The sequence below is a fragment of the Neodiprion pinetum genome, chromosome 4 (genome assembly GCF_021155775.2).
Source record: "Neodiprion pinetum isolate iyNeoPine1 chromosome 4, iyNeoPine1.2, whole genome shotgun sequence".
Classification (NCBI taxonomy): Eukaryota; Metazoa; Arthropoda; class Insecta; order Hymenoptera; family Diprionidae; genus Neodiprion; species Neodiprion pinetum.
Window position 1 is genome coordinate 39,558,417 of NC_060235.2, and position 18,283 is coordinate 39,576,699.

Consider the following 18,283-nt stretch of genomic DNA (forward strand, 5'->3'; position numbering starts at 1 on the left):
AAATATTCATTTTACGTTCGTAATATTTTCGATTCGACGATTCGGCGGTTTTTAAAATTCATCGGGATCGTTTCTCATTCAAATTATCTCGAACTTTCGAACCGACGGGTGAATCTAAAAACTACCGTATATTTCTCATTATTTATCGGTTACGTTCAGGGAACGTTTTCCAAGTATATCGAGCCATCAGGTTTTTCGCACGGTAAAGCGACGGTCGTCGAAGCAAGAGTTCCTCAAACACAGGGTTCGCGGGACTTTCTTCCTCCTCTTTACCGTGAAAAAGTTTGGCGATTCCGTTGGTTAAAACGCGCTTTCAAAAAATTCACGTCGGAGGTAAAAGTTTAAAAAAAGAATTCAAAAAGTTCTGATTTGGTAGTAAGACAAGCAAGCACGAGGTGCGCGGCCGCGTAATGTAATTCCAAGTGCAGAAAACTAACTCGAGCAGCTAATTTTAGCCCGCATTTGATACCTACCCTTGGAAGTTTCGTAAATTCGTTGAATTTTACTTTTTTAAAATTTATCACGCGTCGAATATACGTACTCGTTCCTCGCGATTCGGTCGATTTGCTGTTAAACTTGGGTATAATAATTTTTGTATAAGTGGGGTTCGTGCACGATCTACCTTACCGACCGTGTACTCAAATGCTCGAATACTCGGTCGGTAAGGTAGATCGGACCATAACCCCTCTTACATATTTACTTTTGTCGCTCGAGAAAGGAAGACGGTAAAAATTTGAAATTATTCTGTTAGCTTTTAATTTCTTTGGCATCGTCAGAGGCGTAAAGACTTTTCACCATTCAGAATCCGGTTATAGTGCGAACCTCGTATTTTTACTAACCCGAAGTCTGAGCTAATTGTAATTCCGACGAGGACTCCTCGAGAAAGAGAGAGAGAGAGAGAGAGAGAGAGAGAGAGAGAGAGAGAGAGAGAGAGAGAGAGAGAGAGACTCGTTTAATTAAAGAAGCCTGGGGCGTCTCCAGAGATCAGCCTAGTCATTTAGTCACGTGTTCATAACTTCGCCAAGCTATCGCGGTTATAAAACCGGTCTCGTTTCCCTTCGGAAATTGGCTAAACGGGAGCTTATTCGGCTTATGCATACACGCGAACGTCCGCAGCACTCTCTCATCGTCTTCCGTTGGTTTAACCGATTTCATACATGAATCGAAATTGGCTTCGGCCTGTATAACAGCCAATCCGTCCGTGAACAGATTAGCCCAGAACCAATATTCGGACCAAATGTAGCCGACGCATGTTTCCGGATGAGAGCACAGAATTTCACCAAAAGTCACGCCACAGTCATCCCTCTATTCGATCAAATTTGCTTCAACTATTCTAAGCTTCTCGATCATCATGTTCTTCTTTTATTTATTTTTTTTTTTTTTTTTCACCTTCAGCGAGGTTTCATCAATTCGCGCAAAAAGCCGGGCAAATTATGAATTCAATTTTTTCACCTCGCTGTTCGCGAATTGCAGCCTTCTCTGTACATCAAGGTAACGTCGTTTTTTATTTAATCCCACTCTATGAACCCTAGATCGATAACCGGGGGATGAAAAAAACACCCTACGCCAACTTTTTTGACTCGATATACCGACCGCAATTCAATTTCATTATTCGAGTATAAAAAACCTCCTTGGCCCACGTGACTCGTTATCACCCCATTACCGGGACAGGCAAGAAACCAAAAAAAAAAAAAAACAAAATAATGTTACCGTTTTAGAATTAACCGAAGCTGCATTTGTTCAATATTCATTTCCCGCCTGTTTGTTTTACTGAACTTCGTTCCGACCGTGTTGGAAATCTACGATAAATTATCCTCAAGGGTTTCGAGAATCCTTTTTAGTGCCGTAAGCTTCGATGCATCGCCCAATAAATATAATCTTTGAATAAAGTGCAGAATTTCGAATGCAGACGGGGTTGAATATAATCTGCATACATGCTTGCTGGAAAGTTTTGTGATGCACGTGATGGTCGAGGTTGTTCAATTGTACAGTTTGCCGAGTGACTCGGAGTCACGCCACGAGTATAAAAGCGGTCGAAGGACCGAGGATAACAACAATATTATCTAAACCGTACGACTCACAATCAGCGGCGAGATTCGATCTCCTTATCGGGATTTCCAGAGGCATATAATGCAATACAAGCCATGTCAAAAAAAAAAATAAATAAATAAAAAAAAATGTCCGAATCTTCTTTCGGAGTTAATCCAAGTCTGATTTCGTAACCTCCTAGCAAAATTCCGCGTTTCAAGTAACGTCAATGTTTCGTACCAGCCGTGAAGAAAATTAATCCGTCTCTAAACAGCGCGGATTTGGTTGTCCAACTACCATGAAACCCGGCGTTTATCGTCACCGGATAAGAGAGACGATTTACTCAAGTCTCCTCCAGTTTCCTCCAGTTTTCGCTAACGCGAGCAAAAATTCACTCATCACTTTCTCCTCTTCACTGTTCCGCAGTCGTCGTACCCTCGATTATCATTTTATCCCTCTTGGCGAACTTTTGTCTCGTGGTTTTAGAGGAATTCTACCAAGACAAATAGCATAACTTTTATAACTTCGCTGCGGAGAGCGGCGTCGCGATTGCGGTTCGAAATTTGTTGTGCTTAATTATAATAACTATTTCGTCGCAAGGAAATAATAATGAAACTTTGAAAAGTTGATAATTATTCTAAATCACTCCAAACGTTTCTCTGCTTTGATCGATCATCGGTGCGGAATTTTGAAAGTCCGTACGAACGGTAATCATTAAAAGTTCTCAGGATTAACATTTTCTTTACGGAGTTTCGATAAGTTTTATGAAGCATCGTTGTTAAGGGGAGTAGACAGCGAAAATAGGACAAAAATGGGATAAAATTCAAATGACATTTGCGAAGAACTGAAACAACGTGCATAAATTTTCTTTTTTACAACGTTTTTATTGGAGTTTCGGTTATAAAATTCAGCCGTCTGAGTTTCAAAAATATAAATTATTAAGAGAGATGTGGACGGATAAAGCAGAGTACGTGTCTCAGGTGCTGCTCCATTATTGCCACGATCCCGAGTGAATGGTTACAATTTTGGACAATTTTCAAGCGCCATTCTCTTCGTGGGATGTTCCTCCAGAGACTGGACGAAATTTTTTTTGAATAACACAAGAATTAAAAAAAATGGCAACAATAATGAACGAATTTTTTTACACAGACGCTGGTTCGGTTTGTAGTGAAAGTTGATATCTTCGTTGCAGAAAAAAAATCAAGGCGACGTGTCAAAGCGTTTTTGAGTTATCGCAGCAAAACTAATGACAAACGTTGTTTGGAAAAAAACACGTGTATACATATTTATGAATATGTACCACACCCGAACGCACATTTGTCTTCAACGCTCAATATCTTGCTTTATTATTATTATTTTTTTACGGTCAACACTGATTTTCATCCACAAAAATGTGACAAACGACTTAGAAATATGAAAATTTGAATGTGTTTGTTCGGTAGTTTATAAAGACGAATTGAATTTTGATCAAATTTTCAGCCGTTGAAGCTTTCTTAGCCCCCTGAGCACAATTTTGCGAATTTTCCAGTTTTTCTACCGCGAAAATGTTTCAAAGAAATTGTATCAACAGAATACACAAAAAGAAAAAATGTAAAAATTGTAAATTTTTCGCTGACCAGTCACCTCAAAGCTATCTTACGCCAATTAGATTATTCACACCGAAATCTTGTCCGAAAAGTGTAAATTTTTTCTTATTCTTACTCTTAAGATAGTTTTTCGCAATGAGAAATATGCTCCGTAGTCTATGTCTGTAAAATAAAAGAAGGCGAGTCACGCTCTGATTCGCGATAATTTATCAGAGCGCGAGAATTCGGAGGAGTGATAAATATACAAACTTTTCGCTGTATAAAAACGAAACTGTGCAAAGAGAAACGGCGGAATTCTCACTCAATGTTCCAGAAAAGCGAGGAACCTTGGCATTGCAGCGATTCAATTTACAGGGTTTCCTATTGAGAGGTCCGCGAATCTCTGCCGAAGGATGCGGAAAACTTGGTCGTCTAATTTCGTACCCCCCTTTGCTTTCCTCCCTCGACGAGCAACGTAAACGCGAAAATAATTGAATCGCTTATTTGAGAAGCCGGATAAAACGCGGCCGCTGCCTCCCAATCAATTATTTGCCCAAGGCTGATTCGGATCGCCGCTTGCAGCCTTTTATATATACATATATATATATATACGTACATATTTTCCCGTTATATATATATATATATATACACACACACGACGATTTGTATAAACGAAAATAGAAAGATTAACAGAAGAGAAATAATCAGGAGTCGGTGTGACTGAAACGGAAAGTAAATAAAAAAAAGGTGAATTCTCCGTAAAACGCGGAAGAAGAATCCGACTCGGAAAAATAAGGGTACGTAAAATAGGTTCCGAAATCATTCCCGGAAATTTTTGAGCCGCGGAAGGCGTCTCGACGTCTGGCGTCGTCTGCCGGAAAGTCTGCAACAATATAGATATATCTAGCGATTATGCGAGGGGGCGGGGGGAGGGGGGGGGGGGGCGGGGGGCGGATAATTTTACTTTCTTTGATATTCGCGGGTGGGGGCGGAGTCGGACAGAATCCGATAAAAGGCGAGGGCTCGTTTTTTTTTTTTTTTCTTTTCATCAGCTTAAGCCCTGGATGGAAACACCGAAATCCCGTTTCTACCCGTCCCATCCACCGAATAATATGCGCAAACGCGTTCGTCTATTCATTCGGTTTATCCCGCTCGGATTGACTCAAGGATCAATTTGCATGAAGATCGTATTATATTCCCGTATAGTAGACACCTTGTATTATACGTGTAAATAATTATTCATACTGGAAATTATTTGTCTAGCTTATATCAGCGTAAATTCAACAATTTTTTTTAGCATAATGAATGTCGCTGAAAGGACGGCTGCTCGGTATTGTTAGTGTTGAAGGAAAAAAAAAACAAAAATCTCGACGCCGATTTATTACACGTTCTTTGGCTCGAATATAATCGAGTGCGAAAATGATAGTATTTCTATACAAGTACGGAAATCTCTCTCAGAGAGGATGAATATTTGCCGTCCCTTCGGCATCAGTCGAGATCTTTCGTAATTCACTCTATTTTACGCTGTCGTCAAGCGGGGCCTAAAAAACAAACTGACATTGAGTAGTATTAGATTTAGCGAAGTGCGAAAGTCGGGTTTCGCATCGTGGATACGACCGGGCGCCAGGCGTCTAGAGTCTAGACGTTCGCCTCTCATCTCGCCGATGGGTTTGGGAAAATGAACGTACAGTATTCGATACATATATTTAGTACCTACATACACAGCAGGTTGAAACAGGGCTCCGAGTATCGCTTAACCAAGATCGGAAATGTTTTTACCCCCATCGTCAAATTCCAGCTAGTAAAATTACTGTCACGATCAGTTTGCAATTCGCTTGTAACGTCTTGCAAATTGTGCAGTGATTGCGAGGAGATTAAAGGAGATATACAAAAATTGGGGTAGATCGTTTTTTTTTTTTTTTTTTTGCTTCTGTAATGTTTGAACGGAGGTTGAGAAAATCCTCGAAAGCTCTTAAAAATTGCTGCACCGAATTTAACCTAATTTTATGCTAAATGAAATTGATATTCTTATTGCAGAGCTACTGGATAAAATATCATTACGACAATCTCGTATTTATTTTAATCTGAAAACTAAGAGAGCTGGTTTACGTTTTTTACGAATTTTCATAGCAATCACGTCAAGGTGTCACTTCTTTTTTTTTTTTTTTTTGTTGCAATTTGTTGCAACTGATTTGTCATCCGGCTTGAAACTTACAAACTACGTAGTCGATCGGATCGATTTTCTTTGCAAATCAAGTTCCTACAAATTACCAGCCAAAATGAATTTCTGCGATTTCTCTTCTCGAGCTTCGAAATTAATTGAAAAAATTAAGTATAGCTACATGTATTATGTAAAATCGATAAACTTGTGTACACACCGAATTTATCAAGAAACGCGTTAACGCAATTTCAGGTCCTTCAGACGATTTGTAAAGAATTCAATCGCGAACTAAATTTTTCACTTCCGACGAATTGAATTTGGACTAACAATAACATTTAGGCGTTTAAAAATCGAAGATAAAAACAAAAATAAAATTCGATCTTGCTCAAACTTGTCATCGTCAGATCAATTTTCATTCGAACTCGTCTATTTTTCACTTATTTTGCGATTTCGAGTCAATCGAAGAGTAAATTTTTACAAAATTTCGAAACATGACCGACTTCGTTATTTCTTTGTGCCATCATTTTCGACCCTCATTGGTGACGTTATCCTTAAAATTTCACGACCCTTTCTTCCAGGTCGAGATGTTGTACCAGCGCTACTTCCTCCGGATGAACCAAAGCAACATGACCCACGTTTTGGGCCTTCTTTCGGGCCTCGCTGTCGCCTTGGGTATCCTCCTGGGCCTCAGTCTGACCTTCGACTCGTCCGATCCGTTCGTAGACCTCCTACAAAAACCCCAACATCTCACTTTGGCTCTGACGCTTATAGCGTGCATCGCCGTCTACGCAGGTGAGTGAAGCTCCTTTGATTTATGACGTTTCGTTAGATGGTAAAATAACCCTCACGAGTTTGTGATCACGAAATCATTCGAGATTCTGTGCTTGAATTCATCTGGATATTATGATGGGTACTTTGTATGATTAATACTCGTTTCGGATCAGCGAACAGCGTGGAAACAAGTAACGTAAATCACGATCACCAAGTGGTACTTTTTATTTATTTTATTACGATAATAGCCGTACGTTGAGATATTTAGATCTTTTCAAAACACCCAAAAACAGGAGATACCGTGATTGAAAAGAAAAGCTTGAACACCGATGTCTCATTTTGAATTTCTTAAAAACTGGTAGATTCGTTCGATTTCACTTAACGATAGCTGAGTTTCTTCAGAAGACTATTTGAAACGAAGCGTCACAATATCGAAGCTTTTGTTTACTGCTTCTTCTTTATTTTACATAACTTGACAAATACTCGATGCATGAAATCCTATCCCATCGTTCTCTCGAGAGAATTGACAAAAAGTATCGTTTTTTCATCAACCAGCCTTCCCAAACTCCACTCTGCAATAAAACCCCGTAAAGAATCCTGCAGCTCTTTTTGCATTCTCGTTGTTGTACTCATCCTGTATTCCATTCTGTATCCTTGTAAACGAGGCGGCTGGAAATATCCGTCGGAAGTGGAAACGGATGCAGCTGAATCCAATGAGGCGACATCCGGATCTCCGTTCTGCAGTTCTTCGAATGATACAATAACTTCGTCCGTTTCTCATCCCTTACGCAGGACTCGTCGCTGCCATTTCGAGGCCGGGAATGAACGAGGTCTGGCTTGCCGGCATCAGCGCCGCCGTTCTGGCGACCCTTCTCGCCCTCCAGGTGTCCTTGGGCTTGCACCTCGCCTACCCCAAGGGATCGCTCGACTCGGAGGCCGTGGAGGACACCTACAGCCTGGGAGGTCCACTGGCCATCGCCTGGGCGGCCTGCTTCTTCATTTACATGGCCTACGCACTTTTGCCGATAAGACTGAGGCACGCCTGCATCGCCGGCATACTTTTCTCCCTCGCTCATTTTATAAGCGTGCTTCTGATGTATCGACATGATTATCCGGCCTTCGTCTCTCAGGTGAGTGTGTTGACTCACTTTTTTCAGATACGCAACAGCGGGTATCATGGCCGTTTCTGGGAACAGATTTCTGTATTGACATTTACCGACCGTTAGCCAAGACACGAACCTTCTTATGGAATCTTCGAGGATGGGAGTTATCTACAATCTGATCGATAATGTCGGACAACTAAATGATAGGATGTACGATAAAATCAATCACAGAGCGGATAACTCTTACCATCAAATATTGTGGAAAAGGGTTTGTGTCTTGGCTATGTGTCGGTAAATGTCAATATGGGAATCTATATCCAAAACCGGCCTTCTATACTCACTACAACAAACGCGATTTTTTTTAACTTGCAGCTACTTTTTCTGGAATGAAAAAAAAGAATGGAGTGAAGTTATTAGAATCACCTCGTAACACAAACAATGAGCTAGATTTTGGATAGTAATAATGTATATTCATCTATATCTGTCAATAAATTTCAACAATTGAACACATCCTACTTTCTTATTCTATCAGCTTACGAGCTCTAGAAAAAATGCGGCTCAAGCAATTCGCAATAGATCAGAATTCATTTGTAAATTCAATGAACTATTTTTCGTTACAATTGCGAAAACTGTATGATTTTTCTAATGAAAAAATAGCAGAACCGTGTGATTTTCTTACTCATTATTAGATGATAACAAGGTGTTCATACCAGATTGGAATTCAGTGTTTTTTAAATTTATTTTCTGGATCGTAGCAACTTTTTTAATATGATGTTTTATAACTTGATCAGAGCTTCAGTTTTCGAACACGGCAAACTTTTATTTAATCACAAACGTTGATCTAACTGCGTTCCATGGATACTAAAATCGATCCGTCAAATCCTGTAGTTGGAATGAAAATTAATTCCAGACAAATACTGCAACTTTTGATGTACCATCGTTAGATGACATTCTACGTTTTCTCTGTCAACTTCTCGTGAAACACGTTATAAAGTTTGTTGAAACTCGACAAAGCGGATGCCTTTGTTAGTCGATTTGAAGCATGAAATTTTCATCCGAATCGACAGACATACGCTGTTCACTTTTGCTTTGCCTGCATTCAGGTGTGTTCAATATAAACGCGGGTGAAAATTGAAGGGTGCAGACGACGAAGCTCGGAACTTTTTTTAGTTTTAAATTTGTATCCTTGTATACTGCGTCAATAACTACGTTTGAATTTGGCAGATCAGAAAAGTACTTGCAAAGCCGGAATCAAGCGTGAAAAATATTTTCCAAAATTGCGGTGCTGTGAAATAAAAAAAAAAAAAACCGTCGATAACGATGATCGCATTACGGTTATTCCGCATATCATACCCACACAGTGTGAACAAGCTGACGGCAAAAACGAGTTGGGCTCACTTCGACGACCGGCAAAAGGATTTTCAACAATTTACTGATCGTCCCTTGGTGTAAAACGTGTCAAGTGACAAAACCAATTACAATTTTGAGCGTCCCTCGCAGCTCCTGCACATCCGCCATCAGGTTCCCCCACGTCCATCTTCTCCCCTCTGTCCCTCGGCAATTTAAATGTTTACATTTACATGTATATTTTGTATGAATATATATGTATATAATCATTTATTATGCATACACGGCCAAGTATCTGAGGAGAAAATAACTTGTAGCCATATAATGTATAAGTGGGCTTACTTTTTTCAAACTTTGTTACCGCTCGTATTTATAATTTCTGCCCCTGAAAAGTTTCAAAAATCTACAATGTAAACAGGCTCGTTTGAATTGAATTGCGAAATTTTTACCTTTCGTATAAAACTTGATTAATTATTGCGTGAAAAACAAGAAACGGAAAGATTCTCTCGGTATCGTTGGTCTGATTCGAATTCTTCGCGGGTCTTGAAAACTTTTTCGTAATACCGAGAGAAATATTGATGTAACGAAACTTTTTTTACGCGTAGGAAGTTTCAATCTTCGTTTGAAAAATTGAAAATTGTTTTTTTTTTTTCTTCTTCTTCTTTTCAGCCTAACAATATCAGTGCGCGTAAAGAAATGTAGAAATCGAGGTTCGAAAAACGTTTTCGTGCAATGCGATTTTTTTCTTTTACTTGCAAATTTTGCAGGTACTCAATATTGAGAAGAGTTGAGCTTAATTTACGTATCGCAATCAATGGTAATCGCGAATGCGAAACGTGACCGTTAATTTCTACGGTAGTTTGCCCGTTAATTTGTCAAAAGTTATACACAACTGGCACGTTCGCTGGATCGCCTGATATTTTTACTCTTGATGAATCACAAGCGAAGTTTTGAAAACGCGATATTATAGGTTCAAGTTATAGGTATAGGTTGATTGACCATGGAAGGTGCAGATGTTATCGCTTCTAATTAGATTGTGTGAGTCAGGAGCGTAGGTGTTATATCCGCGTGCGATATTGCGAATTGTGCGCGAATTTTATCTCGCATCCTCAACGTTCTATTAAACATATAATATACGATCATCAGCAAGAACGGATAGAAATCTGTGGATATCTGTGATTATATTTATCTAAAGCTAACGACTTTTTTTTTTTTTCTTTTGTTAAGGTAATAAGCTAGAAAATTTTCCTATCTCGTTTTCCGAACGATTCATACGAACTCGAAAAACAAGGAATTTCTTTCTCTTTTTTCTCATGCGGGATTAATTCTTCCATATTTCTCTAGTCTAGTGCAACAATTGCGAGCAAAATTCGCGCTTATTTGTTACTTTGATATTTTTTCTCACGATTTTTAATTCCTTTAATTTCCTTTTTCTCACCAGTTTTTTTTTTTCTTCTTATCTTGCCTGCGTCCCATATACTCTGAAATAACACCTTCACTGCGGTAGAGATTAAACGCGTAAGTCTCGACTTAATGTAGCCGTTTGGGTCGTAAGTTGAGATTCGCGTCCAGGCGAGGAGAGATTTATGATCTTGATCTTTTTGTTAAAAAATTTTGTTCTCCCTTCTGTTTTTCTCTTACTTTCCGAAATTCTTCTGACGATTGAGAGAAAAAAGAAAAGAAAGAAATACAGTACATCCGCAAAATAATTCTTTAGCTGTTGATTCTTGAAAGTTTTTCGTCTTAGTTTTTCCGTTTATTATCTTGGACTTGATTGTAAATTTCTGATAAATTCGTTACGAATATCCATTTCCATATAAATAGTTGCATAAAAAAAAGGTTTTAACTTTCTGTTTCTCCATTCTTTTTCATTTATTTATTTTTTTTTTTTTTTTATTTGCTACTTTTATTAAATTTCTTCGTTATTTTTTCACCCCTAGATTTTTTCTAGCAGTTTTTTTTTTTTTTTTTGCCAAGAATACGCGCAACACCGTTGACAGGGTTCAGTAATTAATTTCTTGATCCTCGAGATGCAAGACGGTATTGAGTGATGTCGTAAGGAAAGAAAAAGAATAATAATGAACCAGAAGAGAGAATAAAAAAAAAAAAAAAAGAAAAAATTAAAAGTAAGAAGAGTAAGAAATAAAGGAGAAGGAAAAGAAGAATAAATTAATATTCATCCTGAGGGAAACGAGGCCAGAGATATTTAGTTTGTGTGCATAAAATTAAAAGTCGTCTGCTTGTGTCGACGGAGAGTAAACTATATGTTTATACAGGTATAAAAAAAAATATCCTGCATTCAATTATCTTGCTGCAGGATGTTGAAGTTTAATTAATTTTCTACATTAATGAGGAATAAACCTCTCTGTACATTTAACTAATAATTGCAATAATAATTTGCGAGGCGTTCAATTGTAATACGTTTTTCTTCGCAGTGAATTTTAATTGATTAAAATTATTACTTTCTAAACGTAAAATCCGAGTTAACAGAGAAAAATATCCAAATCAGTGTCCAAGGTAAAATCGTTAGCCAGGATCGCGTTTTTGGCCAGAGGGCTCTTATTCTTCCATCGCGGCCAGGCTGCAGATTCCATCAAGCACACGTTTGCACACGCCTCCCGCGAATCGAGACGACATGCAATTTTTCCCTCCCAAAGGGAACGAGCAAAGCTCACGAAACGTGCAGCTCAAACTTCGTTTCGTACGAAGCGGCTTTAACACGCGTAGCGCCGAGCTGCGCGTAAGTGCGTTTGAAATTTCGTTTGATGGTTCGCCGAGTAAGGACCAAAAGTCCGCTCTAACAAATCCCGTTCGTCCCCTAAAGGCAGAAATACCACGGAGGCAGGGACGACGATCAGGAGAGAGAAGAAGAATCCCTTCGGGATCGCTTCTAAAATCCCGTTTACATTTTTTCTATTCCCAGCAAAGCCTTTACTTTCCACCCTTAACAAAGAGCTTTCAGGGCGATATTACGGGCGTTGAAAAATAAATCCTTGACTTTTCACACTTTTTTCCATTTCCTTTTTCATTCGCCAAACGGGTTTTTTTTTATGTTTTTTTTTTTTTTTTTTGCTTTTTTTTCTCCTTCCTCTTCTTTCGTGCAAGAGACGTGGAATATATATATGCATTCGAACTCTTCCGCGCTGTAATATGCACGATATATGCACTCTTGAGAAGCCGTATATTGTGGAATGATGTAGCCGCGTAACTCGGCATCGATTTCCCCGTCTAATTACTACACTGTAGATACACATGTATGTCGGTAAGCACTCGTGTAGACCGTGATGCTTCTCAACGAGGTCAAACTACTCTACTAAATCCCATATACTCGTCTAACATCGAACGTTTCGACTTCAAGAGATAGAATTTTTTCATTCTTAATTTGTTAGCGTGAAACTGTTTACAGGGTTTACAGTTAAGCCATGTGAGAACACGATCTAAACCATATCCGAATTAATATAGATTAAGACATTGGGGTGCTAAGTATTTATTGAAAGACGCCATCTGGTGGCAAGAAATGCGTCGCCGTATCAACCGAATCGCATTTAACATAAACAAACGGCTCGAGACTGGCCATATTATATTAACTTTTGCAAATCTGACTTCAGATTCGTGATCAGCGAGCCAAAGAATCCTATGGCACAAATTTTCATTCGAATCCATTCATCCGTACTCAATCGTGAGTTTTATTTTATTTTTTGGAATTTTGTTATTTAAAAAGCTCAAAAAGTACTGAACTGACCAAAGCCAAAATTTAATCGGTTCTAAGTTTGGAAGAACCGCGTAGATTTAGACAAAAATCATTGAAATCCGGTAACTCAAACTCGAGATATTGTCCGACAAAAGAAATTTATAACAAACATACGGTCGTACATAAATACACACAGACGTCCGTCCAAAAATAGTCGAAGGTGAGGTAAAACGTCGAGATATAGTGAAAACTCAATTTTTCATTTTTGGGCCGATTAGAATAACTTAATTTTTGTTTTTGAGAACAGAGAAACGAGAGGTTAAAAAGTCGTTATTTCGTCGCATATTTCACGCCACATCAAACTATTACGACGAAACAAGAGGCTGACAAGTTGCACGGATTCTTTCTTGCCTCATATTTCACGCCATCAGCTTAAAGCAATCAGCTGTTGAACCCGAGCGCCGCCATATTGCCTCAGTAACGCCTTTGTTTCTATCTTGCGGCAACTCGGTTTTTTTTTCTCCCTCTGCGTGTTTTTTTTTTTTCTCTTTTTTCTTTCATTCCGTCCTCGCGTTTCTCGGGGAATTTGAACCGCAGACAAGAAGACAGCAGGGCTTTTAATGCTCACCAAGCGCAGGGAACTCTCTTTGTTCCATCAAACTTCAACCGAAGCTGAGTTAACAACGGATGTTGTGCGTTATAGGTATACGTCGGAGTCTTTTCCTCGCTCTTCGACCCGAGACAAAGGATATCAGGAGAAACAAAAAATGACGCGAAAAAGTACAATATACAAAATTTTCATGTAGAGTTCGTTTAGCTTGCAGTCCATAAGCGGACTCTTACAAAATTTACTTGAACGTGTGCAAATTGTACTCGAGTTTATGAAAATTTACACGATTTTCACTCTGACTAAGAAAATTTCAGCGAACCTTAGAAGGATTGTTGCAAATTTTGCCCGAATGCGTGTATGGAATTGATTGAATGAGGAAAATTGCCAGTTTTGCATCTAACCGTGTGAAAATTTGTATGAAAAGTACTCCAAATGTTTAACAATATAATAACAAATATTATACCGCATCCACTTGTTGGTAATTCACCTTTGTTGCAAAAAAAAAAAAAAAAAAACGTTTAGCACGTCGATATTTTTTGTAAGTATGAGATACGGATTTGAAGTCTGCAAAAGTTTTCGTCGAAGAAACGGTTTTTTTGTGTGATTCCCTCTACTTTGTATAGCATTTGAGTAAAATTTGAAATTTCCATTATGTATTTAACTTGCGACATCTGAATAGATATTCGTATTTCCGGAGAGAATTCGGTGAAATACTCAAGACTTCATCTCGCACATTTTCTGCGCGGTTCGCGATGCTACATCGAAGTTTTTGCAACAATAACATAACCGGCGGAAGTTCTCGAATGGAAAGAAAATTACATCCCGAACACATGCCTGGTACATAATGTACCGGCTGTCGTTTTTGTACACATCAGTGAGCGGTGCAAAGTTTATGTATAACATAAATTTTGCCCGAAGCTTATCGTAGATGAAAGGCAATGCGGGCAAAATTGAAAACGAAAATGAAAAGAAATAAAATTTTATAAATACATTTTTACCCTTCAACGTCTGAGAAAGGGTTGAAATATTTACAGCGTTCTGAATTTACCGTTTATAATATCGCAATTAACTCCAGCCGCTGGAGGCGATTTTTGTTATAACCATCGGACAACGCGGTGTATTTATTATTATTATACAGGGTGTTTTTACGTAAACGCCGCAGATGCCTACTACTAAGGGAAATAAATATCGGTAAAACAGACTTACCGAGTCGTTATCACTTGAGTCAAGTCAACGAAGATCGAGTCACATAGAAGCGTACGGCCCGCAGGCTATTTGAAGCAAGAAAAGTTGGGGTACTCGGACGAGCTATCACCCCAACAGCTAGGTGTCGCTAGTGGCGCCTTTGCTTGTGTGGCTCACGTACAGCGCTCTATACTAATGCGTACAGTGTCGGTGTGTTGGCTCCGACCGGCGAGTTGGGGTGATCGTGTTAACTCTCTATTGTCGACCGAGGGTAGAGCCATCTTACGGATTTACGAATCGCGGAAAGTTTTGCTTCAAGCAGCCCATAAGCCGTACGCTTCTATGTGACTCGATCTTCGTTGGTCAAGTCGAGGTATATAATCAATTTAACGTGGCTCTGAAATGCGATGACTGAACGCTTCAGCGTAGGTTATAAACAAAGGAACAACTACTTGGCCAAATCCACACAACTTGGCAATACGGCCGGTTTCAGCTCACTTGCGGGGGCTTTGAACGTGTTACCTACCGATAAGTTGGTAGGTCTGTATTACCGATATTTGTTCCTCTTAGTGGTAGGCAACCCAACAAACTGTGACGTTTACTTGGAAACAACCTGCGTAGCTTTGGGAGATTCTCTAAGGTAATGAGAAAATATAAGGATAATATTGATCCAGAGAAGGATTCAATTTTTTTTTTTTATTTTCTTTAGTTCTGCCCCTTCAAATAATATGAATGAGTCGTAGGAAAAATTACGGATGCAGGGTGAGAGAAAAAAAAATTGAAAGTATAAATTAAGAACGGTGTAAGCGAATAATGTGAGAAACACGGATCATAGAAATGGAGGGGTGGAAAAAACGAAGCAAGCTTTGTTCAAGGAAAGTTTTTGAAACTTAAAATGCGAATTATTACGACTAGATTGTACACAAATTGAAAATAGTACCCTTGCGGGGTGAATTTAGAAAAGTTGAATATCCATTTCCATATCCATTTATCGAGTGAATTTAATGTTTGAAGATGTTATGGTAAATTTCATGAAGGTGTAGGAAAATTTTCCGAGTTTATTTTCTCTCGTGTTTCTACGAGAGATGCTTTATACTCTATAACGTAATAACTCACTGGCCGGTACTATGTGAAAATTTCGTAAAGTCATTAACGAGCGTAAAATATTTCGTTTGTAAACGACAGCGAAACAAAGCCCGAGAGTTCTGGCATGGTAGTAAAAAAGAAGGATTAAAAAAAAATAAAAAATATTCAAATTCCTACATTTTATACTGCAGGGTGCTCAAATTATTTTTCCTCGTGGAACGAACGTCACTCTGATTAATTTTAGTCAAGTATGCAAAGTTATTGAATTTGACGTAATTTAGAACACGATGAAGAAAGAGAAAAATTTCTCTTGCAAAATTTTCTGCAGATACATATCATATGTTACATATAATACTCAATAATTCGAAGGGTTTGAAACAAAATGAAAAATAAATTAACAAATTTATGAAAACTGCATCTGATCGTGCAAATGTTATCAGTCGATTTTTTTTTTTTTTTTTGATTTATTATTTATTTTATTTTTTTGCACAGTGAATCAGTCGTTAAAAAAATTGTGAAAAATTGAAAATAAAATTGACCGACACCGAATAATTGCAGCATGTTTTTTGATTGAAAATGAAATGTCCAAGGCATGTTTTGCAGGTCACACAATAATTAAAAAAAAGTTTTCGCGACGAACGAAGCTGCTCTTGTTGCAGAATAAAATACAAACCGTCTATGTAGGGACAAAGGGGTGAAAAAAATCTAGCAATTAACGGTCGTTTTGTCTCTACGCGCATTTCCGCCACCGTGAAAAGGGGATAAAAATGAGAGGAAATTGGAAAATTTGCGAACGAAAGTCTCGTTAGCGGTTCTCCATTGTCGTGAATACTACGTGACGAGTTGTCTCCCTCGTTCAAAACGTTGCTCGGAATAACCGTGCCACCCCGCAAGATTGAAGATTTTGATCGTTTAAACGACGCCGTGAAAAGTGCGGGAAAAGCCTCGGGCGACGTTGCGGAGGAAATTAAAGCGAGGAGACCAGAGCTTGCAGCAGCTTTGAATAACGAGAAAAGCACGGATTCGATCATCTGTACATCTGATTGTGTACGACATGAGATAATTTTTTTTTTTTTTTTTTTCTAGGAAATAACGGAAAGAACGCCAACATTACGACTCCCAATTTCCTGATAGAAACATTTTCCTCGAAAACTTGGCAAATCTTTTTTATAAACTTTGATAATCGTCTGTCAAATTCACACGTTTTTTTTTTTTTTTTTTGCTCCTTCATTTATATTTCTTTTATTTTCCTCTGAATAAAGTTCTCTAATCCGATCTTCTGCTACGAAATTTTTCCGTGGGTATCGCGTTAAATTCGGATGAGTGTTAACGAGTAAAAAAAAAAAAAATAAATAAAATAAAATAAAAAAATAAAAAAAATTACATATCCCTGATTGTTTTATTTAAATAGGACAACTCCGAGTTCCGAGACCAGCCGGTGAAAATTTTATGAAAGAGATATCTCGTTATACGTACATTACGTGTTTGGGTGTACGTAATGTATTATGTATGTACTAAGGTTTGAACGCATGAGCGCAGCTACGATTAAATATTATACTCGTTTTTGGATAGTGGATTAAAATAGCGAAAAAGAAAAGAAACAAATAATAATGAAGAGAACGGAAAAGAAAGAAGGAAGAGGAGGGAGATAAATTGAAAGAGATAAAATTTGAAAACACACGTTATCAAAGGAGGCAGTGAAAAAGAGAGAGAGATATATATATATATAATATAACATTAAGGAATTGCTGAAGGCAATGTCAAACATTAACGAGAAAACGGATAAGCGAAGCGAAGAGTGATTTGTTATTATTAAAAAACAGTTTTTTTTTCTCTTATTTATTTACTCGGGCACTTATTTACCTACTCCTGAATTTTATTTTCTCCTTTACAAACCAGTTTCCCCTGAAACTCAGGAATTTCTGTACGAGTTCGCGCTTTTTCGTATATATATATATATATATATATATATATTTGTAGGTATACCTCCGCATAAATATATCTTTACACATAAAAATCTCATACTCGACTGTCATTATAGATGTATACAACACGCTCGATGAAGCAGATTTTTATATCGGCTTTCAAGTTTGTAATTAATATTTTTCCCCGTTAAAAGAAACTCTCCCGCTGAAATAACATCGTACGTATGATAACCAAGGTATATTTATAGACATGAAAATAAATCGTTTCTCAACGATTAACAGTGATTTGTTTTTTTTTTTTTTTTTTTAACTAAGAACAGAAATACGTCAAAATTTAATAAATGTAATTTTTTTTTATCCTCATCGAGCCTAATATCAGCAATGCGATTTCGTCGTCTCATAATCTAATTATTAAAATTACTTGGAAACACAACGGAGTTTAGCTTAAATATCATGTCCGACAATTTTCCAAGATGATAAACTTTTTCTTTGCGAATTGATGTTCCGTAAGTTTTTTTCCTCCCATTAATTTGAATCCCAGGAACTCGTAATACGCTTACATATTTAACGTCGGTCCAATTAAAGATAAAGAAGAAAAAAAAAGAAAAGAAAGAAAAATGTATAAATAAATAAAAGTATTCGTGTATTAGCCTGAAGCTGTGTAGTAAAAAAATTGCGATTACCCGTGTTGGATATTTGAAATTTCAACTGATGAGGGTGGTTTGACACTGCAGGGATGAGCGTTTATTGTCGCCCGTTTTCCGGCGTATTTTAATATGCCAGCTTAAACGATCAGGAATGCCTTCGGCTC

The 18,283-nt window shown here is 38.0% G+C and overlaps 1 protein-coding gene across 3 annotated transcripts in view; it reads left to right on the forward strand.

Annotated features, from left to right (window-relative positions):
- Nucleotides 1–18,283, forward strand: part of LOC124215870 (adenylate cyclase type 6) — a 112,375-nt gene that overhangs the window by 31,753 nt on the left and 62,339 nt on the right. For all 3 annotated transcript variants that reach the window (XM_069134948.1, XM_069134949.1, XM_046619721.2), the window contains 2 exons: nt 6,333–6,546; nt 7,318–7,655. In XM_069134948.1, the coding sequence (XP_068991049.1) occupies nt 6,333–6,546; nt 7,318–7,655 (552 nt within the window). The remainder of the gene's footprint in view (nt 1–6,332; nt 6,547–7,317; nt 7,656–18,283) is intronic.